The sequence below is a fragment of the Felis catus genome, chromosome A1 (assembly GCF_018350175.1).
Source record: "Felis catus isolate Fca126 chromosome A1, F.catus_Fca126_mat1.0, whole genome shotgun sequence".
Lineage (NCBI taxonomy): Eukaryota > Metazoa > Chordata > Mammalia > Carnivora > Felidae > Felis > Felis catus.
Genome location: NC_058368.1, coordinates 197,096,555 through 197,120,967, shown reverse-complemented (window position 1 = coordinate 197,120,967; position 24,413 = coordinate 197,096,555). Strand labels below are relative to the sequence as shown.

Sequence of the window (24,413 nt, the reverse complement as noted above, 5' to 3'; positions counted from 1 at the left end):
AAGCAAATTGGGAACTGTCAGAAGAGTGTGGCCCGATGGGACGCAAGCGAGGCGGTCATTTAGCGATTGCTCAGGCAGTCGGAAAGTATGTGCCTAGTGCCTTTGCTTTGCCAGGTGCCGGTGGGTGATGAAGGGACTCAGCCCCAAACCCCCACACACGGGGCTCACATGATATAATAAAGGTTAGTATTCATAGAGTATGACTGTGTGGCCGACAGTGTCCCTGATGCTTTACATGAATGGCCTAATTTAAATTCCACAACAACTCTTTGACGAGCCACATTTTCAGAGGAGGAAGCTGAGGCACAGAGAGGTTTGCCCAAAGTCGCAGAGTCAGTAAGAAACAGAGCAAGGATGTATATACCCCCAGACACCTGGCTCTTGATGGTTTCGCCATCCCATCGCGCACGGAGGGGCAGACTGAGCTCTGCTCGGGGAGCAGGCCGGGAGCGCCGTGTGGCAGGTGCACAAGAGCCATCCTGACAGAGACACGCTGCGCTCCCCAGGGCGGGGCAGACGCGAATGCTGGGCTGCGGGAGTGCTGGGAGGGAAGAGTACCAGGTGCCCAAGGGCCTGCTCCTGTCTCAGGCGTCGGGGAAGCTTCTCCGAGAGAGCACATTTGTGAGAGTGAACAGCTAGTAAGGAAGGGCGACACTGTACGGGGGCAGAGGTGGGCCAAGGGACAGGGGCTGCTGGGGCACAGTGGAAGCAAAGCTGCAGGGTCAGCGTGTAGTCCCTAGGAGAGGACAGGTAGGGGGCTCTCATGCCAGGCAGATGCTGGAGAAGTGCAACCCTCCCCTCACTTGGCCCTTGCCGTTAGTAGGGCCTGAAGGAAAGCAACATTGACGGCGTAAACGTGTAGACGCATATACGCACCTGCAGGTGCGTGCCGTGGTTCGGTCCCGGGCGTGTGCAGAGGAATGTTCCTGGGGCCGAGCGTATAGGGGGAGGGCAGCTCAAATATTTAGGGGGGGTGTGTTTGGCGTGGGGACATGGCATCGGTGGCTCTGCCTCTCCATGGAGTCTTGTACGTGAAGTGTCACCGTCATTAAGTCAGTTCCAAAGTGTTCAGAATGTGTTTTGTGTTTGCCTTCTATCTTGATGAAAAACTTCACCACCCGTACACCATTGCAGAACAAAGAGAAACCAATAACTTGTTTCACGCTTGTTTCTCTCCCTGTAGGGGAGATCCATTATGCTTTTGACAGATCTGGCCCAATTCTGACCGTTGCCATGTTTCCAGCCTTTGGAAATCGGGGGGGAGCGCACGGCCTCTCCTATCTCCCCCTGCCCCCAAGTTCTGTGCGTATAGCAAAGCATCCCTGAGCCTGGTCTGGGAAGTCGTTGGCAGGAAAGGTGGAGAGGCCTCAGAGCTCTGTAATTCTTTTTAAATGGGTTGGTGCCATTTCAGTCCTGTCCCAAGTCTGGCTGGCACAGTTGAGCTTTTTCGAGCAAGAGGGCAGCACTTTGCGGAAGTGTTAGAAGTGACTCGGTCTGTTGTCTGTTGGCCTTGCCATTGCACTTGGGCCGGCTCCCCGGGGAGGGTGTGCCTCAGGTGAGAAAACAGAGCCTTGGGGAGAGGAAAGGGTTTTCCCACATTCTCATGACTAACGACCCCTCTCCTGTCACCCCTCATATCTCCCGGTCCCTAACTATTCTGAACATGCCAACCCGTCCCTTTCTCTACATCCTGTCATCTTAGCGCCTCCCTTTCCCGCGTCTCACCTTGCCCAGGACGACGCTGTCTTATGTGGCTCTTTCCCTCACAGTCTGTCCCCACGATGCCACTGGCGATCACTCCCTAAACCAGTTGCATTACATTAGTATCCCACTTAAATACCTTCCCACTTAAATGCCAAATATGGAAAACCCTGGGAATTTATTACACCTGATTGCCTGGCTCCCCAAACAGGCTGTGAGAGATTCGAAGACACGACCATCCTAAGCCAGCATTGTCTTCCCCATACCTGGCATAGTGTCAGGACGTGAGAGCTGCTGACAAATATTTGTTAGGCAATCATCATGTGCAGAGGTTGGGGGGATTGAACCAACAGAGGGGAACCTCTGAGTGTGCCCTCTGACATGGGGCTGTCTGTGTCCCTCCCCAGAGACTGTCTCAAGAGAAGCAGACCTCAGACTCGGACAGCCTGGGCATGGGTGATAACTGTTCCACTCTGGGCCGCCGGGAGGCCTGCGACCACGGTAGGAGCCTCTGAGGGTTCAGGCTGGAGGATGCCGGAGCCGGGAGGGGTCCTGCCTGGGCACACAGCGCGGAGCAGGTCCTGACCACCCTGGAGATCTGGGTAGGGTGACCTGCTCCGTCCGCACCTGCAGCCGCAGCCAGGCCCCATGTGCGGGCTGAAAGGGCCGCTGGGAAGGCCGGGGTGGGTGGATCTGGGACTTGGGGCTCCCACCCTTCCCCTAACCCATCTCCATGGCAACAGGCAAAGGGAAGAAGAGCAGTCTGGCAGAGCTGAAGGGTTCAATGAGCAGGGCTGCAGGCCGCAAGATCACCCGCATCATCAGCTTCTCCAAGAAGAAGCCGCTGGCTGATGGCCTACAGACATCCTGCCCCGACCAGGAGGTCCCGTGCTGTGGTGGGTCCTGGGCACCAGGAGGAGGATGTTCAGACACTGCTGCTGTGGACCCCTGGGCTAAGCCAGAAAACCCTGTGAGCCTCCTCCACCTTGCCCCCAAGGCAGAGGAGAGAATCCTACCTAACCCCCACGGCATCAACATTCCATGCCTTTCCATGACACTCAGCAGAAGGAAAAGCCAACTGACCCCCCATTTCTGTGTTCCCTGTGACCTTAGCTGCAATCACCACCTGCCTCTGGGCCTCAGTTTCCTACACTGTGATGGAGGGAGAGTATCTTATTTCCTCTTGGCACGTAACATGCCGGGTGTGTAAGTTACGAACCAGTCTTTTTTTTTGAGAGAGAGAGAGAGAGAATGCGAGCAGGGGAGGGGCAGAGAGGGAGACACAGAATCTGAAGCAGGCTCCAGGCTCTGAGCTGCCAGCACAGAGCCGGATATGGGGCTTGAACCCACACACTGTGAGATCATGACCTGAGCTGAAGTCAGACACAACAGACTGAGCCACCCAGGCGCCCTGACCCAGTCTTATAAGGAAATTTCTTGGATAAAAATCTTTAAGTACTTTTATTATAAGTGCATTCAAATGGTACCTGGGTGGCTCAGTCAGCTGAGCATCCGACTTTAGCTCAGGTCATGAGTTCTGCATTTGCTCTCAGTGCAAAGCCCACTTTGGGTTCTCTGTCCCCCTCCCTCTCTGCCCCTACCCCTGCTCTCTCTGTCTCAAAAATAAATAAAACATTTACAAATAAATGCATTCAGTGTGAGTTAGATATGGTTTGGAAGGGAAGACATATTAGTCTGTTCACGTTAATGCAATGTTCCACGTACTGGAATCCAACAGAAAATTCTGTATTTTGGATATGCAGTAATATTCCATTAAACTTGAAAAAAATATTATAAAAGCACGTGGCTATAAAGAAATATTTTGTAACCAGTGAATCAGGGCATGTTACTGGGGGAAAATTGATTGAAACCTAAAATGCTAAGAGGGAATTCTTAAACCTGTTGGTCACCAGCCCCTTCTCTTGGCTAGTTTTGTTCCCACATGCTGCCACCAGGTGTCAGCATCACCCATTATTTTCTGTCTCATTAATAGCTCTGGTATTTTGAGAGGAGGAAAGTTGTGTCTTTCATTCACCCGTACAATAGTCCCTGCCCTTTTCACCAAGCTCAGTGTGGTACAAAGGCCGTGTAGCAGTATGGGGACGTGAGTATCAATCCTCATTTCATGTAGGGAAATGAAACTCAGGAGAAGAGGGTACCGGAGGTCACAGGCCCAGAGAAAGTGAGCGGATCCTGGACCCGCGAGGTTCCTTTTTCCAGCTAGAGAATGAGGATTGTCCAGGCACTTCGTCCACAGGATATAGACCCAGGAACCTGACTCAGAGCCCCCACCTTGGGTTTCCCCAGGGCCGGTTGTCAGGAGGTCATGCCCACCGGTCTCCCCCTCCCAGGCTACCTGAACGTGTTGGTGAACCAAGGCTGGAGGGAACGCTGGTGTCGTCTGAAATGCAACACCTTGTACTTCCACAAGGACCACACAGACCTGCGGACCCATGTGAATGCCATTACTCTCCATGGCTGTGAGGTGGCCCCAGGCTTTGGGCCCAGACATCCATTTGCCTTCAGGATTCTGCGCAACCGACAAGAGGTCGCCATCTTGGAGGTGAGAAGAGAGAATCCAGGAGGTTCTTGGTGGTGGCGGCTGAGAGGAGCTCTGGCCTGGGTGTGGGCTTTTGTTGGGGGCGGGGGGGGGGGGGGGCTTGCTCCTGACATTACAGGGACTGACGAAAAAGGAAAAGTAAGCCCAACTACTGCCAAGTGACCAAGAAGGACTACCAGTTAAAATACAGCACGCCCACTTAAATTGGAATTTCAGATAAACAACAATGGTTGTAATGCAGGTGTATCCCATGCGATATTTGGGGTATACTTATACTGAAAAAGTATCTGTTGTTTATCTGAAATTCAAATTTGACAGAGCATTCTGGATTTCTATTTGCTATATCTGGCAAACTCTAGAACTAAGGCTTGTTTATTCACCCCTATCTTAAAATCCCAAGCCTAAAAGGCCCCTAGTCTGATTTAACCCGGATCTGATTCTGGAATCCCCTCTAAAACCTTCCCACCAGTGGCCATCCACCTCAGGTAAACCACTGCCCTTCAAGGCAGCCTGCCCCTACCAAGCAGCTATGTATTTTTTATTTTTTATTTTTTTATTTTTTATTTTTATTTTTTTTAATATAGTTTATTGCCAAGTTAGCTAATATACAGTGTATACAGTGTGCTCTTGGCTTCAGGAGTAGATTCCCATGATTCATCGCTTCCTTACAACACCCAGTGCTCATCCTGACAAGCACCCTCCTCAATGTCCATCACCCATTTTCCCCTCCCCCCCCCCCCACCGCTCCCATCAACCCTCAGTTTGTTCTCTGCATTTAAGAATCTTTTCTCGGGGCACCTGGGTGGCTCAGTCAGTTGAGTGTCCGACTTCGGCTCAGGTCATGATCTCACGGTTCGTGAGTTCAAGCCCCGTGTCGGACTTTGCGCTGCCAACTCAGAGCCTGGAGCCTGTTTCCGATTCTGTCTCCCTCTCACTCTGCCCTGACCCTGCTTGTGCTCTATCTCTCTGTCTCTAAAATAAATAAACATTTAAAAAAAATTTTTTTTAACATTTTTAAAAAGTCTTTTCTCATAAATATGGAGGACAAACAGAGGGTTACTGGACGGGGTGTGGGAGGAGGGATGGGCTAAATGGGTAAGGGGCATTAAGGAATCTACTCCTGAAATCATTGTTGCACTATATTCTAACTAATTTGGATGTGAATTTAAAAAAAAATGAAATTAAAAAAAGAGTCTCTTATGGTTTGCCTCCCTCTCTGTTTGTAACTATTTTCTCCCCTTTTCTTCCCCCGTGGTCTTCTGGTAAGTGTCTCAAATTCCACATACGAGTGAAAACATATGATATCTGTCTTTCTCTGCCTGACTTATTTCACTTAGCATAATACCCTCCAGTTCCACCCACGTTGCTGCAAACGGCAGGATTTCATGCATTCTCATTGCCAAGTAGTATTCCATTGTATATAAAAACCACATCTTCTTTATCCATTCATCAGTTGTTGGACATTTGAGCTCCTTCCATAATTTGGCTATTGTTGACAGTGCAAGCCGCTGTGTTTTTAGAAAGATGGTCTCCATATTGAGTTGAAATCTTGAAGCTCTGTGAAGACAGGAATCATACCTGCTTCATCTACTTTTGTTTTTCCAGAACCCAGCATGATGCCCAGCCCATACTAAGGCCTCTTTTTTTTTTTTTTTTTTAATTTTTTTTTTTTCAACGTTTATTTATTTTTGGGACAGAGAGAGACAGAGCATGAACGGGGGAGGGGCAGAGAGAGAGGGAGACACAGAATCGGAAACAGGCTCCAGGCTCTGAGCCATCAGCCCAGAGCCCGACGCGGGGCTCGAACTCCCGGACCGCGAGATCGTGACCTGGCTGAAGTCGGACGCTTAACCGACTGCGCCACCAGGCGCCCCCTAAGGCCTCTTTTGCTATTTGTTGAACAAATGGCTGAATGAAAATGTGATTTCATCCCACCCCCTCACTGTTGTTCCCACCCCCTGGCACTCACCCTCCTCTCTGAGGTCCTGTAGGATGCGTTGAGTCTCCCTCTCTTCTACATATCAGTCCTTTGGCTTTTTAGGATTTGAAATGTTAATGCTGAAGGAAACATTAAAGAACTCCTCCCTCAGAGTACAAACAAGGAAACTGAGGCCTGGGCTGCCAGGTGCTTTATCCAAGGCTCCAAGGGGGTCATTAGCCTCTTGGTCTTATCTTAGAACCAAAACCCAGCCTCTGGACCTTGTTTTCTTTGCCCAGTACCCACTGCCTCACCCATTTCTTACATTTTAAGATATATTGCCTCTGTCACTCAACTTTTACTTTTGAGAGGGTGAGATAGGTCTCTTTTGTCCCTTAAATTATACACAGAGCTTTCTGGCAAGAAGTGTGCCTCCTTTATTCAAGTTTAGCAGTCGTGTGCCAAGTTGATTTCATAATAACGCTCTTTAAATGAGAACTAACCGGGGGGGGGGGGTTGGTTACAGCAACTTCTTGGCAATTTTCCTGTATACAGTGCTACAAAAACATTGGCAATTATAAGAAAAAAATTTTTGATTGGGTTATGTGAGAAACAGCCTCCTCTAGCAAAAAGTAAGTATTAAGAAAAAAAACCCAGGGAATGCCCAAATGCTGTTTTCACATTGAAATGGCTCTGAAGATAGTGGGGAGTGGGGGGGGGGGGGGATGCGGCGGTCAGTGTGTCTTAGAGAGATGGTCAGGGAGGACTTCTCTGAGGAGGTTGCATTAGAGCCAAAACCTGAATAAAGAGAAGGTAAGGAGCCACTCGGGTTTCTGGATGCGTGTTGCAGGCCTGTTCCCCTTGGACCCGGAAGTACTGGGAACACAGCAGGTACCATACAAATATGGGTCCGGCTGAAGTGAGCAGGTAGCCTGAGGCCCTAACGGTACTGAAGTGCAATCAGCCTGTGCCTCCTTTTCCTCAGGCAAACTGCTCAGAGGACATGGGCCGCTGGCTTGGGCTGTTGCTGGCGGAGATGGGCTCCAAAGTCACCCCCGAGGCGCTGCACTATGACTACGTGGACGTGGAGACCTTAACCAGCATCGTCAGCGCAGGGCGCAACTCCTTCCTGTAAGGGCCGGCTCCCCGCAGCCCGCAGCAGCCTCTCAGAGCCTCTGAGCCCAGCCGTGGGCAGTGGGAGGGAAGGGAGGAAGAGCTGAGGAGGACGCCGCTTCCTTGGGAGGTCAGAGGGGGTGTCTTCGCCTTCCAGCAGTCAGGAGTGAGCTGGCTAACGGAGGTGGTCCGGGGTCAGGGGAAGCTGTGGATGGGACGAGCAGAAGAGCAGAGGCCCTTTGGGGTAATGATCTGGGCTCGGCTCTAAGCCACGGAACCATAGGTTCTCACACCCTCGGGCATCAGGCAGGCTCAGGGCTGGTGTATGTAACAGAAGAGCCGGGCTCCAGCCTCAACTCTCATGAGCAACAGCTTGGGGCGGTTGCTTGCCAGCTTGGATCCTGTTTTCTCGCTTAGAGAATGGAGGTGATGAATTACTTGCCTCTCAGGTGGTTATGAGAATCATGTGGGTCCCTGCCTGCGAGGCCTTAATACAGCAACCGCCCAGTGCTGCCTGCCACGGTTGCGGTTACTAACCTTCCAACATCCATCGCAAGCTGCTGCCAGAATCGAACGAGAGTGGACAGGAAAGCACTGTAAGCCACAAAGTGCCATCCTCATTGCACCCTACCTTTTCTAGGTATGCAAGATCCTGCCAGGATCAGTGGCCTGAACCCCGTGTGTATGATGATGTTCCTTATGAAAAGATACAGGTAGGGTCCCTTGGGAGTGCCTGGGAACGTGGCAAAGGCCACTGATCAGCTCTTCCTCTCTCTCTCTCTCTCTCTCTCTCTCTCTCTCTCTGTCACTGTGTCTTTTTATCTTTGCCTCACAGATGATTTTCATTTGTCCAGGCAGCTGCCTGGAAGGGGAGGGAGGACCCTTCTTGCCATAGATCATGGCTCCAGATAAGGAATCCTCGGCCCAGGAGGCTGGGTAGTGCAGCAGAAAGCTCCCCAGATCAGGAAGAGGAAAGGACTCTATATAATGCAAAGCACTATGCTGGTCTGAGCAAGGTGTTGGGCTCTCCAGCTGTTTACTGCTCTCCAGACTGATGGTGCTGACTCAGTGGGGCCTGGAGCGGGGGCACTAACTGGGTGGCCACTCCCATAGACTTTCATCTGTGACATCCACAGTCTGGGCTTCGGCTTCCAGGATAGACTCTCCCTGTCTTGCTCACTAAATCAAGGAGAGGCCAGCTCGTTCGTTTACAGCGAGGCCTCTGTAGCCATCACATGAACCACCCTGCTTCTGGCAGCATGTCCCGTGTCTTTTCCTTCCACGGGAGAGCCAGACAGCCACATTCTGATCAGACACCGGTGGGCGGGTCAGGCCTCACGGCTAGGGGAGAAAGAGGGGATCCGGCTGCCAAGGAAAGCAGACATATCTGCGCGCCAGGACCCCTGCCCTAGACGGTGCTGGATGACACAGAGCTCTCATCTCTGTGACTCCCTTTTCTAGAAACTTCTCCAGCCATCCTCCTTCCACTTATATGGTCTTTCTTCAGACTCATATGAGCCAGTGGATGCAGCTTGAGATCTTCCTCAACTGCAAGAGCTCAGTAGCAAGACAGCTTAGTACCTAGGGGCATGAACTTTGGACTCAGGGCTGAATCCGGGTTACCTTGGGCTTCACTTCTCTGGTCCTCACTTGCTGGCTTCAGATGAATACATAAAAGCTACCTGATTGAATCATTGCAAGAACTAGATGAAATACTGTGTGGGCACCATGCCTACACATTGGAAGGTCTTACACCGAGTAAAGAGTACTATTGTTATCAATATCATTATTATATTACATTATTATCGTATTCCATTCATGGTTCCCTGAGCTCTGACAGGGTTCTGAGTGCCCTTAATACTCATCATGCACAAAGGTATAGCCAGTTTATTAACTTATGTTCCTTCCACCATTGGCTGACGTCATCCCTGACTTTTTATCTTCCCTGGGAACTCTATATTTAGCCCTTTCGGAAAATTTCAGGGACACTTCCAAAGGATGTGAAGAGAGAAATATCTATGATAAATCAAATATGGGGGGCGCCTGGGTGGCTCAGTCGGTTAAACGTCCGACTTCAGCTCAGGTCATGATCTCGCGGTCCGTGAGTTCGAGCCCCGCATCGGGCTCTGTGCTGACAGCTCAGAGCCTGGAGCCTGTTTCAGATTCTGTGTCTCCCTCTCTCTGACCCTCCCCCGTTCATGCTCTGTCTCTCTCTGTCTCAAAAGTAAATAAACGTTAAAAAAAAAAAAAAGATAAATCAAATATGGTCACCTACAGCCCTCTGAGACTTCCTGATTTCCTCTCAGCAGATATCCCAGTTTAAGGGCGCCTTCTGCTGCCCCCAACAGGAAGGGATGAGGATCAAATGATATATGCTAGTAGAAGTAGTCTATAAACTGTTGAGTCCCGCCCCGGTCTAAAAATGTAAGACCTAGATCTCAGAGGTCCTGCAACGCTCACCCACCACACTTGGACCAGAACACACACCCGCATTGAGGGCCCTGAGCCTACCTGTACTTCAACTCCTTTCTCCACCCTCCCATCCAGGACGAGGAGCCCAAGCGTCCCACTGGGGCCCAGGTGAAGCGCCATGCCTCCTCCTGCAGTGAGAAGTCCCATCGCGTGGATCCGCAGGTCAAAGTCAAGCGCCATGCCTCCAGTGAGTCCCACGTGGGAGGGAGGAAAGGAAGGAAACAATCCACAGGGTAGGGGGTCTCAAATCGGATTCCTCCGGACGTCAGGCAGGCAAATTAATGAGTGAAGTGAGATATAAGAAAATACCCTACCGTAAGAAAAATGACGGCACAAGCCAAGTGCTGAAGGGCAGCTAGCAAGTGGCCTCAGAAGAGAAACGCTAGGGAATGGGGTGGGGGAAGACTGCAGGAAGCCGGAGAACTCAGGCTCCAGCTATAGGGCTGGCCACTACCCAGCCCCAGCCGGTGGCTCCCATACAGCCATGCCATCCCAGGTTTGCAGATTATTCAAGAGACCAGAAATCTAGCCATTATGTGAAATCCACTTATTTCTTAACACTAGCAATTAATTTTCAAAATTGTTAACATTAAATAAGGCCAAATATGTTTTTACGTTCCATCGTCTCTTATATGTGTATGCACATATAAGCACGTGTAAAATTCATCCTCAGGCTCTGTCTGTTCCAAAGCTAACAATTTATAATTTCTGATCTGGGGTAGCAAGTGGAGAAATGAACTCCTCCAAATACCCTTCAGGCAGCTGCCTGGAAGGCACGGCTCACCTCTGTGTCCTAGTCCGGGCTCTGCCTGGCACCCCATAGGAGCTCCATGAATTGCCTGATTGCCACACAGCACAATAAAGGCTAAGTATGGCAGGCTATGGTAAATTCTGTTTGATTTCCAACACGGATCTCTGCTCCTGTGTGATTTATGAGCAGGCCAGCTTCCTGTAGGACAGCACGTTCCAAGAGTCTTTTATTTATTGCTTTATAGTTCTGCCCCCTGCACCTGATCACAGTCAAGTTCTATCCCTTGCTTTTTGAAGATTAATTTTTTAAATACTTTTCTTTATTAGATCTCCATTTCATGAATATAGACAATCTCTTCTGGGGGTCAGGAGAGCTATATTCCATTCCCCACTTGATCGTTTATTTACTGCGTAACTTTGGAAAAGTCCCTTCCCCTCTCTGGGTTTGAGTTTTCCCACCGAACAATCAGACGGTTGTTGTGTAACATTCCTGACGCTCTACTCTCATTGGCACTGGAAATATGGGCCTTTATGGAATGTCCTTTTTAATTTTTTTTAATGTTTATTTATTTTTGAGAGAGAGAGAGAGACAGAGCGCGAGCAGGGGAAGGACACAGAGAGAGGGAGACACAGAATCCAAAGCAGGCTCCAGGCTCTGAACTGTCAGCACAGAGCCCGACACGGGGCTCAAACTCACGAACCACGAGATCATAACCTGAGCTGAAATCGGACGCTTAACCGACTGAGCCTCCAGGCGCCCCTGGACTGCCCATTTTAAGATGGAAAAGTAGGGGCGCCTGGCTGGCTCAGTCAGAGCATGTGACTCTTGATGTCGGAGTCATGAGTTTGAGCCCCACGTTGGGTGTAGAGATTACTTAAATACATAAAACTTAAAAACAAATTTTTAAATAAATGAAAATAAAATGGAAAAGTAAACTGAAATAGGCATGTAAGACTAAAGAAATCACAAAACGTTAAAAAACAACAACAAAGATAACAAAACACAGGTTCTTCAAATCAAAGGTTATAGTTAAGTCCAGGTTATCAGGGATATAGAAGGGGAGCTGCTCTGGTTGGAGCTGGGCCACCCGCCGGCCCCCGCTTTGCCCCTGCAGCAGCCTGGTAGCCGTCACTGTGAAATCACAGGGCTCCTCAAACTACAGATCTAGTCCAACAATGTGTCTCAGATGAAACAGCTGAAGAACATTAAAGAGAAGGGTCTTGCCCAAGGTCATGTATTAGCTACCGATTACTGGGTGATAAATTACCCAAAATTTACTAGCTCCAAAAGTAAACATGCGTCACGTCACAGTTTCCGTGGGTCAGGAATCCTGGAAGAGCTTCATTAGGCAGTTCTGGCTTGGGGTCTCTTGTGAGGTTGCTCAATCTGTTCAGTGTAAATGACTGTTTTCCTCTGTGTTTGTGTCCTTCCAACTCTGGAGATGTTGAGGTACTATTTGTTTTATAAAATATTGGGAATAACAGATGGTGGTTGGGGACTTTAAGGTCCTTATCTGATACAACACTGACACCATTTTGCTGGTCTACCCATTTATTTTTATTTACCAGTCTATCGAATCCAAAAGTCTGGGAGAAAACTCCTCTGGGATGCCATTGTGTATCTGGCAAGTTGAGGGAAGTATGGGTCCCCTTCTCTGCCCTCCATGCTTTATTTGTGATCAGGGCCATTGTGACAAGAATTGATTTTTGCATGCATCACTGGGGGACCACTGCAATCCCTACAAGAGCTAGAGAGAAAAGACCCCCAATTATTAGTAACCATGGGAATCGCTCCAAACTCCACACCCACCAACTTAAAAGGGCTGTGTGTGACTGTCTGAAGCAAAAAAATAAATAAAAATTCCCCTGAGAGGTTAGACTATGGCATCACTCCAGCTAGAGCTGTAAATGCATGACACGGACCCTGGAGTTCGACCCTTTGGGCTCAAACTGGGCTCTGCCATCATTAACAGTGAGACCTAACATCTCGGTGCCTCAGTTTCCCCAACAACAAAATAAAGCTAATGATGGTAAGTTTTTATGTAGATTAAATGGAAATGCATGTCAATGGCTTAGCATATAGTAAATGCTCGATAAATTTTTGCCATAATTATTTGTTATTGTCCACCATAATGTAGAGCCTCCAACAGACTCCTGGGGCCCCTCGCTCCCCCAACCCATTTTTCAGGAATAAAATGGGCAATGCCTGACTTTAGCCCAACTCCTTGATTTTCTATGGATCTGAGTTATATGTACCTGTCTCCTTGTCTTACATATATCTGAGAATTGACTGTAAAACGCCCTTTTAAAGCTAAAGTGTGTGGGGCGCCTGGGTGGCGCAGTCGGTTAAGCGTCTGACTTCAGCCAGGTCACGATCTCGCGGTCCGGGAGTTCGAGCCCCGCGTCAGGCTCTGGGCTGATGGCTCAGAGCCTGGAGCCTGCTTCCGATTCTGTGTCTCCCTCTCTCTCTGCCCCTCCCCCGTTCATGCTCTGTCTCTCTCTGTCCCAAAAATAAATAAACGTTGAAAAAAAAAAAAAAAAGCTAAAGTGTGTTATACATCACAAAAATTTGTTTCTTACCATCATCTAACATTTACTAGGCACTTCTACCAGATACTGAACTAAGTATTTTTCACGAGCTATCTCATTCAAAACTTAGCACAATGCCAAGAGGCCAATTTGATCAATATCCACATTTACAAATGCGGAAACTAAGGCCCAGGGCATGGCACAAAACACCACTGTTCACTTTTGCCCTAAAGTCACACGACTAGTAAAGGGCAAAAGAGAACACAAGCCTCGGTCTGCCTCGTTCCAAAGGCCCTGTTCCTAGTCTCTGTGCTCTCCTGCCTCCCTTTTGCTCCTATTTCCTTGGAGGATTCTTTTTAGATCCTTTTTTATCTTTTTTCTTTTATCTTTATCTTTTATCTTTTTAGATCTAAATATTCCCATTTTACAGATGGAGAAGTTGGGGGCTGAGAAAGACGCCAAGGTCACCCAGGTACCCTTACCAGAGGTCAGGAACGGGGGCCTTTTCCTGTCTTCTATCTCTGCAGGTGCCAATCAATACAAGTACGGTAAGAACCGAGCTGAGGAAGATGCCCGGAGGTACCTGGTAGAAAAAGAGAGGCTGGAAAAAGAGAAGGAGACAATCCGGACAGAGCTGATGGCACTGAGGCAGGAGAAGAGGGAGCTGAAGGAAGCCATTCGGAACAACCCAGGTACCTACATGGGTGCGTCCTGGGCATTCAAGGGGGGGGGCGGGGCTGGACCTTGACACCTCCCATGGCAGAGGTCACCTGGTTATCCAGGACAAGTGGGCTTCTCCTCCCATTCTTCCTCCTCCTTATCCTCCTTCCACCTCTTCCTCAACATCATCATCATCATCCTTCCTAATGAAAGTGCCATCAGTTTAAGTGCCTATTTAAGGGCCATCAATTTACTGATTTGGGGTAAGGGAATGAAGACGCATCACAAAAATGCGTACACTTAAGGTAGCAAAATTTGGTCTGACTTTAGAAATGTTAACATGTGACAACAGAGTGTGACTTAGAATCAAGGAAATAGGAGATACCGTTTTGAGCCTCACATTAATTCACTCATTCACGGATGTGCTGAACACCCAGCTGTGTGAGACACTGGCCCTGGCCCTGGTTCTGGGATTGATGGACAGAGACGTGTTCCCAGGATCCTCTTCGAAAATCCAGGGCCATAACCCCTGCAGACTCAGGCTGCTCTAGGCTCCTCTGCACCCCACTTTCCGCCGTTTCTTTTGAATTCTCCCTGTAGCTGTAGTTTGGCATAATTTCAGCCTGAGGTTTGCACACACGTGCTTGAGAGAACAGAGGGTCTTTGTCCTTTATAAAATATATCCAAGGTCACATAGCCCCATGAGAATCTGATGGGACCTATGGACCCTTTCATAAGGAGGGAACAAAACCCCACAATTCGCAGTGTTACAGACAATTGCAGCAGCCAAGAGCTTATGCGCCCGCAGAGCTCACCCTTAGATTGCCTAAAAATCCATGAACCTAACTGAGAACTTCTGGCTTAAAGGTTAAGACTTCTTCTGTGGAGCCAGGAACCAGAATCTGTGGAAGGAAGCATAGGAAAGCAGTGTGGTCTCAATATACAAAACTTTTTATTTTTTTTTAATGTTTATTTATTTTGAGACCGAGACAGAGCTTGAGTGGGGGAGGGGCAGAGAGAGAGAGGGAGACACAGAATCCAAAGCAGGCTCCAGGCTCGAGCTGTCAGCACAGAGCCCGACGTGGGGCTCGAACTCACGAACCACGAGATCATGACCTGAGCTGAAGTCGGCCACTTAACTGACTGAGCCACCCAGGCGCCCCAATATACAAAACTTTCTAAGAGTCAAAACAAGAGTTTGGAGCAGGCTAACTCTCCTCCTTACTGCGCTCAACTTTTTTTTTTTTCTGTAACCCATCACTTTGTAATATTAGATTATTTATTCTATTTATTAATTTAATGTATTGTTTATTCTCTCTCATACACACACACACACACACACACACACACACACACACACACACACACAAATGTGAACTCCATAAAGGCAAACATTGCCTGTTTTGTTCACTGACATATCCCAAGGGCAAGAACAGTGCCTGGTACATAGTAAGCACTCGCTAAGTGTTTACCGAATAGATGGATGGATGAATGAATGAATGAATGGAAAGAATTCACCATTACTGGAAAATCCTCCAGTGCAGCCTCCTATTTGTCCCAGAGCAAAGAATGAATGGAGCTAACGTTTAAACCTGGTAAGGCCCACTGGCATGAAAAAGATACGAATATAGGGTTGCTAGTTTAGACTGAATAAGCAGCAAAATGGAACCCCCAGTCAATGTAAAGCCCTGTGTTATAATTCAGTTACAGGTAAGAGAAACCAAAGTCAAATTGGCTTAGAAATGAAAAAAAAAAAAAAAATCAGCGTGCCTGGCTTGTTCGGTCAATAGAGCATGGGACTCTTGATCTCATGATCATGATTTCAAGCCCCATGTTGGGCATAGAACTTACAGAAAAGAAAAGAAAGAAAAGAAGAAAAGAAAAATGTAATTGGAAAACTGAGTGATCAAGTATAGCAAGGTCCAGATATTTAAATGATGGCACCAGGAAGCATATTTCTCTAATTCTTGCTTCTGCCTTCCTCCATGCTGATTGCATTGTGTGGCCTCATGGTGGCATAATGGCTGCACAGCTCTACCCCTCACCCAATCCTCCCAGCCACCCCAGCAGAGAGAACTTCTCTTCCCGGCGGACCCCACAAAAGTCTCAGGATTCCCTCTGATTAGACCACCTTTGATCTCTAAACCAATCAATGTGACCAGAAAATGGAATTATGATTATGGGCCAGATCTAGGTTATGTGCCAACCCCCTGAACTAAAAGTGAGGTCAGCACCATCCAAACTATAGGGAATGGGAGGAGAAGGTGGTTTTCCTGTGGAAAATCAGGGTTCTGTATCGAGAAGGTGGGGAAATGGGTACAGGGCAGGTAAAAACCACACAACCCCGCACGGAGCTAGCACCCCAGGCCGGAAGTCCATCTCTTAATGGGGACAAAGGGCTGGGAAAGCCACGGGGCAGACTAGAAGCAGAGGCCCTGCCAAAGCCCCTGATGCTTCAAGCCGGGCTCAGCCGTTTCTCACTGATGTCTTTGGACCCAGGAGCGAAGTTGAAGGACCTGGAGGAGGCCGTGGCCACCCTGGAAGCTGAGTGTCGGGCGAAGGAGGAGCTACGGATTGACCTGGAGCTGCGGCTGGTGGCCGTGAAGGAACGCCTGCAGCAGTCCCTGGCGGGGGGCCCGGCCCTGGGGCTCTCTGTGAGCGGCAAGACCAAGAGTGGGGTGAGTGTGTGCCCTTCTGTGCCAGGGGCAGCTGCTCCCTAACACCCTCACATGCTATAGATCTTCAGGATCATTCTTTGCGGGTGGGAGTTAGGCTCAATTACAGATGGGAAAATGGAGGCTCAAAGCGGAGGGAAGGTACCAGAAGACCCGATCCCAAAGAGGAGGTGGCACGGCTAGGGAGGGGGCTCCTGGAGCAAGTTCAGGCCTATCTGCCATTTGACTTTTTATCCTGAGTGTGATCTTAGAAGTAGCCTTTGGGTTATTAATAATTATAGCTGTGATACATTGAATAAGAGCAAACTTGTGTTGAACAGTAACATAGGTCAGTGTAGCATTTGAACCTGCGTGACCTCATCATCTTCACAGCAGTCCTGTGACGTAGTGCTATGTGTATTTGTGCCATTGGATGTACAAGGTAACTGAGGTCAGCAATGTCAAATGACTTACTCAAGGTCACTCAGTTAAGTGGGAGACAGGATTCCCAATCCAGGAAGTCTGACGCGGAGCCCTGTATTAGCCAGGTACACGTGCCCTCTCTCAGGGTCCCCAGGGTACGGGGCCGTCCTCAGGGCTTTGCATCCATTATCTCCAGCGCTCCGGGCAACCCTGCAAGGTAGATACTCTGACCCTGAATGAGACTTCCTCAGGGAGAACGTGGCTGCCCTGGGTCTCCATCACTACTGACGTTTAGGGCCAGTAATTCTTTTTACAGGGGACTGCCATATGCATCGTAAGATGTTTAGAAGCATCCCTAGCCTCTGCCCACTAGACACCAGTAGCTCCACACCCAGTTGACAACCAGAAATGTCTCCAGAAATTGCCAAGTGTCCCCCGGAAGGGCAAAAATGCCCCCATTTAGGAACCGCTGGTCTAAAGTACCAGTGGGCTCATCTGTTATCCTTTCCCATAGCACTTAACCACAATGTGCGTATACGTATTATATGGATGTGTGTGTGTGTGTGTGTGTGTGTGTGTGTCTTGTCTAATGTCTGTCTCCCCCCACGGGATTGTATTTTTATTAAAAAAAAATTGGGCTATGGCTCTTTTGTCCTTATAGCCTTAGCCCTTCAGAGTCTGAAAAACAGTAGGAGGGCCACAAATGTTTGACGAATGAGTAAATGTTACGCCTGGTTTCAGACAAGGAAATTGAGATGCACAGAGACTTGTCTAAGTCTGAGCTGTCACTGGGAACGGTATTCTCACTGTTGTTGTCTGAAGCCACGCTGTCTGCCCCTGTGCTTCCTCTCCGTGGGACTTTCCAACCTCATTTACAGATGAAGAGCTCAGAGGACAAAGACAAACTCACTGAGGCCCGGTGGGAGAGCTAGAAGTGGTTCACTCATCCCAGCTGCTTCTTCCCACTAGTGTGCCCTGAAATTCACTTCCCAGGGGGCTTTTCCACTACTTTTGAGCCTTTGTTTAAAAAATTTTTACTTATTATTTTTTTTTTGAGAGAGAGAGAGAGAGAGAGAGAGAGAGCAAACAGGGGAGGGACAGAGGGAGGGAGGGAGGGAGGGAGAGAGAGAGAGAGAGGAGCTTAAGCAGGCCGCACAGAGCCTGACACAGGCCCAACCCCGCAACCATGAGATCATGACCTGAGCCAAAAACAAGAGTTGGACGCTTAACCGACTGAGCCACCCAGCTGCCCCTACTTTTGATCCTTTTGATGGTCTTTGGAGATAAAGAGAAGTCTTCTCTCAATTCCCTGCAGGCTCAGCTGTTAATATGTCACTCTTAAGGAACCATATCGTAGTAAGGTACTAACCAACTATCTGGAAGATTTCAGAGGTGACAGCACTCTAGAAGATGAGAACGAGGGCCACCTGCCTGGGCAGTTCAGTAGGTTGGGCGGCTGACTCTTGATTTCAGTTGAGGTCATGATCTCACAGATCGAAGGATCGAGACCACATTGGGCTCTGCGCTGAGAGCACAGGACCTGCTCGGGATTCTCTCTCCCTCTCTCTGCCCCTCCCCCACTCTCACACGTGCACCCGCACACAGTCTCTCTCAAAATAAACAAACATTAAAACAAACCAACAAAATGAGAAGGAATGCAGGGCAGAGGTTAAGAGAGAGGGCTGTGGGGTCTGAATCCTGGCCCTCCCACTTGCCAGCTATGTGACCTCGGGCAGTGACTCGACCTTGCCATTTCCCTTATCTGTAAAATAGTTTGACTGATACTAGCGTCTACTTCATAGGTTTGGAAAGGCTAGAGGAGCTAATCCACGCAATGCCTGGTACATCGTGAGGGCTCAGTAATTCTAGACGTCATTACCTTTATTCCGAGGCCCTCAAGCATCTTCCTCCCCTCACCCTGTTTGGTGCTGGCATGTTTGCGCTATTTGCATGTTTGCAAATATTCTATTTGCGTCCTTTAGAGGGCAAGCCAGGTGTGGGTAGCCACCCTAGACCTCACCTATGTAACTACTTCTTGTCACCAACAGGAAACTGCACATAAAGCCCAGAACAGTGCCTCAGAGCAACCTCTCCCTGTCAACTGTATTTCTGAGCTGAGGAAGAGAAGCCCATCCATCGTAACCTCTAACCAAGGAAGGGTGCTACAAAAAGCCAAGGTATAGCAAGCAATAGCTCAGCTAATTAAAATTCAGACACCGGGCAGCCTTCCGATGGAACCTCACCGAAAGCCAAAACATCATCTAGTTAGAAAGGCAGAGAAATGCCAGCACATCCACGCAGTTAAACGCAGGAAGTTTGCTCCGAGAAGGTCCTCAAATCTCGTTCAGTCCCTATTGACTCGTTCTTAACACACCGTTCTAACAAGCTCAGTTTTCTGGTTTCTGAGCCTCCAGTGGGTTTGGGGACAGGAAAGGCCCTGTTGCATAGGCGAGGAAACCGATGATCAGGAAGTGAAGAGACCTGTCCAAGGTTATGCAGGGCATCATTGCAAGAGCTGGGCGGCAAACCCACCTCTTCCAATTCCAAGTCCAGGGCTCCCTCTATGATCTGGCCCACAGTCTGATTATCTTGGGGCCAGGTGTGCTACAGAACTTTTTGGATTTTAGAAGGGTAATACGGTACACAGACTGAGTATGATGAAAAACTCCAACAAATTCTCAGGAGGTCCCCTGTAAGCAAACACGTTAAAAATTTTACAAGGCACATGAATCTTCACCGCCTGTAGACTAAATAGATTATAAACAGCCTCATATCAGTTCAGGTCAGGTTTTGCCACCAGTTGAGTTTGTACCCAAACACTTTAGAAAAATTTTGGTTTCGGGGATTTCTGGATTTCAGAACTGGGCATAAGAAATTGTGGACTTGAAAATCAAACACCCGAGCATTAGGACATAAGATTAGAGAAGTGACCAGCCAGAGGCGAGATCATCTAGACTAGATATCGGCAAACTTTTGCTATAAAGATCCGGATGGTAAATATATGAGAGCCTGTGGACCACAGAGTTTCTTCCAGAATGACTCAGCTCTGCTGTTATAGCAGGAAAGTAGCCACAGACAACATGTAAACAGACGATGGACATGGCCGTGTCCCAGGAAAACTTTATTTATGGACACCGAGGTTTGAAATTCATAAAATTTTCACACGTCAAGAAAAACCATTATTGTTTTGATTTTTTTTTTCCAAACATTTAAAAATGTGAAAACCATTCTTAGTTGATGGGTGCTACAAAAACATGCAGTGGGCCAGACATGGCCTGTGGGCCAGTTCGCTTCCCTTTGACCCTTGTAAGCCATGGAAAGAACTGTGAATTTTGTTTTAACATTCTGAAAGTCATTGGCAAGTTCCGGGCAAAAAACTTTTGGAGACGAATTACGTATTTAAAAGACCGAATGAATTACGTATTTAAAAGACCGTTCTGGAACAATGGTGAGAACTGATAAGGGGACAAGAGAGACCAGTCAGAAGTAGTCATCTAGATGAGAGATGAGAAAGGTTTGGTGGGGGTGATTTGAAGTGGATGGCTTTGGAGGTAGAGACGAAGGATTTCCTGGTGAGGATGTGGAAGATGAGGAAAAGAAAGGAATTAAGGGTGATTATTCCTGTCAATGCCCTCGGCAACTGCAGTGTAGATGGTGAACACTGGGGGAAGAGCAGGGTGGGATCGGGGAATCTTCCTAGCAAGAATGTTCGAACCATCCCTGTGAACCCTGGTTCACACCATCACCTCCAGAGCTGGCTGAAAATCCCTTTGCATCATTTAGGGGTAAAAAGCCAATCACTATTGGCCAAGACATCAGTATCCCTCTCAGATGAACCCCTACACAGCTCCAGGGGAAAGAATGGAGCCCTGTGAGCCCCCTGCCTTCACCCTTCCTTACCAAACTGCTTTGGTTTCTCTCTCATCAGCCTCCTCCTCCACACCAAGGTCCGGTGGAACAGCATTAGCGTCAAAAGTTGTCCCCATTCTCCTCTCTATGGGCCTCAGTTTCCTTGTCTGAGAAAGACAAACTTTGTGATATTTGGGCCCCCTGAAGATGAGCCCCAGTGTGGAGAAATGACTTACCCAAGGCTACAGAGAGACAGTGAGACTAGGACCCATGGCTCTCTAATCTGGTCCGTGGAGATCTTTATATAATTAGGTGCCGTAGAATGTTTTTATCCTGCAAGTCACATAGAACATTCAGCAAACTGACTCGTCTTGTCTTTCTGTCCTTCAGGAATGGGAAATGAAGAAGACCTAGAAAGAGGGTGAAGATTTCATTCCTAAGGAAATACGAGATTGCATTGGAAACACTTTTTTCACCAGGAGATACCAAAAGACTCGAAGTAGCCCCCACTCTCCAGGGCACCCAAAAGACCAGCGTTTATCGTCTACATGATTCTAGGGGATATGGGGAGGGAAGAAGTAGAAGGGAAGAGGGACACGTAGAGTGTCCTTATAACTTCACAGAGGGTGGAAAACGGGTGGAGGGAGACAGAAATCCGCATGGTTGCACAGGTGTTGTGAAACATCTTTGCCCTCTCTTCCGAAGAAGGAACGAAAGCACACGTGAGTAAGTCCCATTCTCAGCATCCCATTCCCAGGCTTCAGGGCAAAGGAAGACAGTGCTGAAGCCGGTGGCACAGCACAGAGACAAGACTTGATCAACTGATCACACTTGGGCCTACTGGATTCATGCTGGGCATTGCCGACAACCACTGGACCACATAAATAGGCCGAACTATCAATAGAATTTCCCTGCCTACGTAAAGGTGGACGAAAGCTATAGACGACATGCAAATTCTGCAGTCAGCCCTTTTGTGCCTTACAACCAGGCAGATGCAGCTACCAGAACCCCACAGTGGAGTGGTTTTCATATTAGAGATCGGAGATGCAGCAGGCAAGGGGAGGTTCATGCAGCTGACTTGTTTTGGGCTCTTAGCGAGAGTGATGGGAACATTGGTTTCTAACGTCCCCAGGATGCTGCAGGCGTTGTAGGGTGGGGCCATTTGTGGTCAGTCAAGTCCTTTACCTACTTCCTGTGAGCAATGGTTAGAAATCCAAGTGATGCTCTTTATGTCTTTATCCTTATTTTGTACTTGGAGGCTCTCCCCGGTCTGCCCTTCCTTATCTGTTTATCAAGTAAAATCATCAGGGGGAATCAGAGGACAGTGGCTCACTTCTGCCATAGTGCCTTTTACTTACACTTGATACTTTTATGGGGAAGCAAGGACCTCAAGTCTGGGGCAGTCTCCTTGCTGTGCCACTCGCTACTTTCTCAACACTATAGGCGCTATTGAGGTCTTTGCATTTCCTTCCAAAAACAGGTAAGACCAGTTAACTGTTAAGAGCTCCAAGTTTAGCTCAAGGAGAGAGAAGGGAAATCCCAGAACAGCCTTTGGACACTTTGATGGAGGTCTCACACACTTTACCCTACCTAGGGCTTTACAAACGTGTGCCTTATCCAAACTTTACCACCCTTGGAGACAGCCAGGAGCCCGAATAGGGAAAATAACTCTGACCAAAATCATCCAGCTGGCCAGTGGCAAAGCATAAGGCTTAGGGCTTATGAGCCTGGATCTACACAGGGTTGGGTTTGAGCCCTGCCTCTGCCACTGACCAGCTGGTGACTCTGGGAAAGTCACTCGCCCTCTCTGATTCTTGTTTTCTTTACCTGTGAAACCCAGTTAATGGTTCTATTTTCCTCCCAAGACTATTGGGGAGATTCAATGAGATAATACATGGGAAGCATTTTGCATACTGTCTGAGAAACAAGAAATCCTCAGTCAATAATGGCTTTCATTATTAGCTAGATAACAAATGTCTGACTAAAAATTCTGCGTTCTTTCTACTGAAGAAATGATGTGTATATGGTTATTACAGCCACCAAAAAGCTAAAAGGCAACTAACTAATCCATAACGGACAGTTTGCATCCAGATTCCACTTAAATATCTTCAACGAGAAAGGAGCTCACATCATCTGGATTGTTAATGTTCTTTTTTTAAATGTGGATCCTGGAATGACACCAAATACTCCAATTACATCCTCAGTGTGTCCTCAGTGTGTTATTTTGGGGTTGAGCATCTCTTCCCACTGATAGATCTTGCGACTCGTTGAGGGGGGGGGGGGGAACACCACAGAATTAATAATAAGCATTTATCGAGTACTCCATGCATCAGGTACTGTGTCAGCCAAGGCCAGCTTCACGGGCACACAACCGGTGCAGTCACAAAGATTAGTAGAGCCCTGAGTTTGGTTTAAGGCGCTGCTGTTGCCCTCTTAATAATTTTTTTTAATGTTTATTTTTGAGAGAGAGAGAGACAGAGCGCGAGCGGGGGAGGAACAGAGAGGAGGGAGACACAGAATCCAAAGCAGGCTCCAGGCTCTGCGCAGTCAGCAGAGAGCCCAGTGCGGGTCTCAAACAAACGGGCCGTGAGATCATGACCTGAGCTGAAGACCGACACTTAGCCGACTGAGCCACCCGGGTGCCCCTTTTGCCCTTTAAATTATGTAGCCGGTCCTGGCATTACCTAATCACTTTTCCAGGCATTATCCCTTTAGTTTGCACTAAAACTCTGTGCAACAGTTTCTGGTATCCCAGTTTTCCCAGGTGGGGAAAGTGAAGCACAGAGGGATTATGTCACTTGCAGGAGTGCACGGCTGGGAGGTGCTGGAGCCAGCAACCCTTCCTCTGAGTTCCAAGGTTCTATTTCCTTCATGTCTTACCCACCCACCCCCCCACCCCTGAACTGCAGCATTCAGAAGCACACTAGCGCTTAATACCCAGACGAATGAATGGATGCACGTATGCAGCCTTGATGTTAAGTCAATCAGCTAAGAGAGTGCAAACAAAATGGCTAAAGCACAGAGGCCAGTCCTTGTCTGTGAAAATGCCTTGTTTGGTTGTTTTTTTTTCAAGGTATAGGCTCACGGCTCTAGGGTGGAGCTGAAGCTCCATCCTTCCCGACCCTGCCCCAAGTGTGGAGACTATCAGATTTCTGACGTCCCTGGATCAGTCAGGGACCCTGAGCAGGTGTACCAACCTCTCGGAGCCTCAGTTTTCTCAAATGTAAAGGGGATCATAATCCCTTCTGCACCCATGCTGCTCTTCTCCTGAGACGAAAAGGAGACATAAGGTATTGGTTACAACACATTTGAGTTGGGCCTTGGATAGAATATAAAGATGTAAAAGTCTCCAGCTCTGTCCTCAAGGAACTTGCAGACCAGGAGAGAGAAAATCTGACCCAAATAGCTGCAGTACAAGTAAACCATGTTATGGTGAAGATTTAGAATAATGAGGACACACCTCCCATTCCTTAAATAATGTTGTTGTTGTTTTTACTTTGGGGACTATGCAGTAACTAGTCTAGCAACTCCAAATGCCCTCAACCCCAATCACCAGTCTATATTGTCAGTTTTCCATACTAAATCTCTCTAAAATTCTTCCACTTCTTCCTATCTCCACTGACACCAACAATTCATTCATTCAACAAACATCTGGTATGAACCTACCATGTACACCTACTGTACTAGACAGATGTCAGAAATCGCAGCTGTGGACCACACAGTAACCCTCATGAAGCTCAAACTCTAGTTGGGAGAACAGAAAGAAAAGAAAACAAATGAAATA

General features: G+C 48.2%; 1 protein-coding gene and 1 long non-coding RNA gene across 2 annotated transcripts in view; one reads left to right on the top strand and one right to left on the bottom strand.

Annotated features, from left to right (window-relative positions):
* Positions 1-22,832, top strand: part of AFAP1L1 (actin filament associated protein 1 like 1) — a 63,461-nt gene extending 40,629 nt beyond the window's left edge. Inside the window, exons 10-19 of the mRNA XM_023260562.2 lie at positions 2,109-2,202; positions 2,445-2,597; positions 4,053-4,264; positions 7,165-7,310; positions 7,933-8,005; positions 9,840-9,951; positions 13,571-13,735; positions 16,203-16,381; positions 18,829-18,957; positions 21,020-22,832. Of these exons, the coding sequence (XP_023116330.2) occupies positions 2,109-2,202; positions 2,445-2,597; positions 4,053-4,264; positions 7,165-7,310; positions 7,933-8,005; positions 9,840-9,951; positions 13,571-13,735; positions 16,203-16,381; positions 18,829-18,957; positions 21,020-21,043 (1,287 nt within the window). The 3' untranslated portion in view covers positions 21,044-22,832. The remainder of the gene's footprint in view (positions 1-2,108; positions 2,203-2,444; positions 2,598-4,052; positions 4,265-7,164; positions 7,311-7,932; positions 8,006-9,839; positions 9,952-13,570; positions 13,736-16,202; positions 16,382-18,828; positions 18,958-21,019) is intronic.
* Positions 11,411-21,020, bottom strand: LOC123379976. Its single transcript, XR_006585136.1, has 4 exons — positions 20,866-21,020; positions 20,681-20,796; positions 13,526-14,605; positions 11,411-12,262 (listed from the first exon to the last, which is right to left on the bottom strand). It is a non-coding gene; the product is annotated as an uncharacterized LOC123379976 (long non-coding RNA).
* Positions 22,833-24,413: the final 1,581 nt, after the last annotated feature.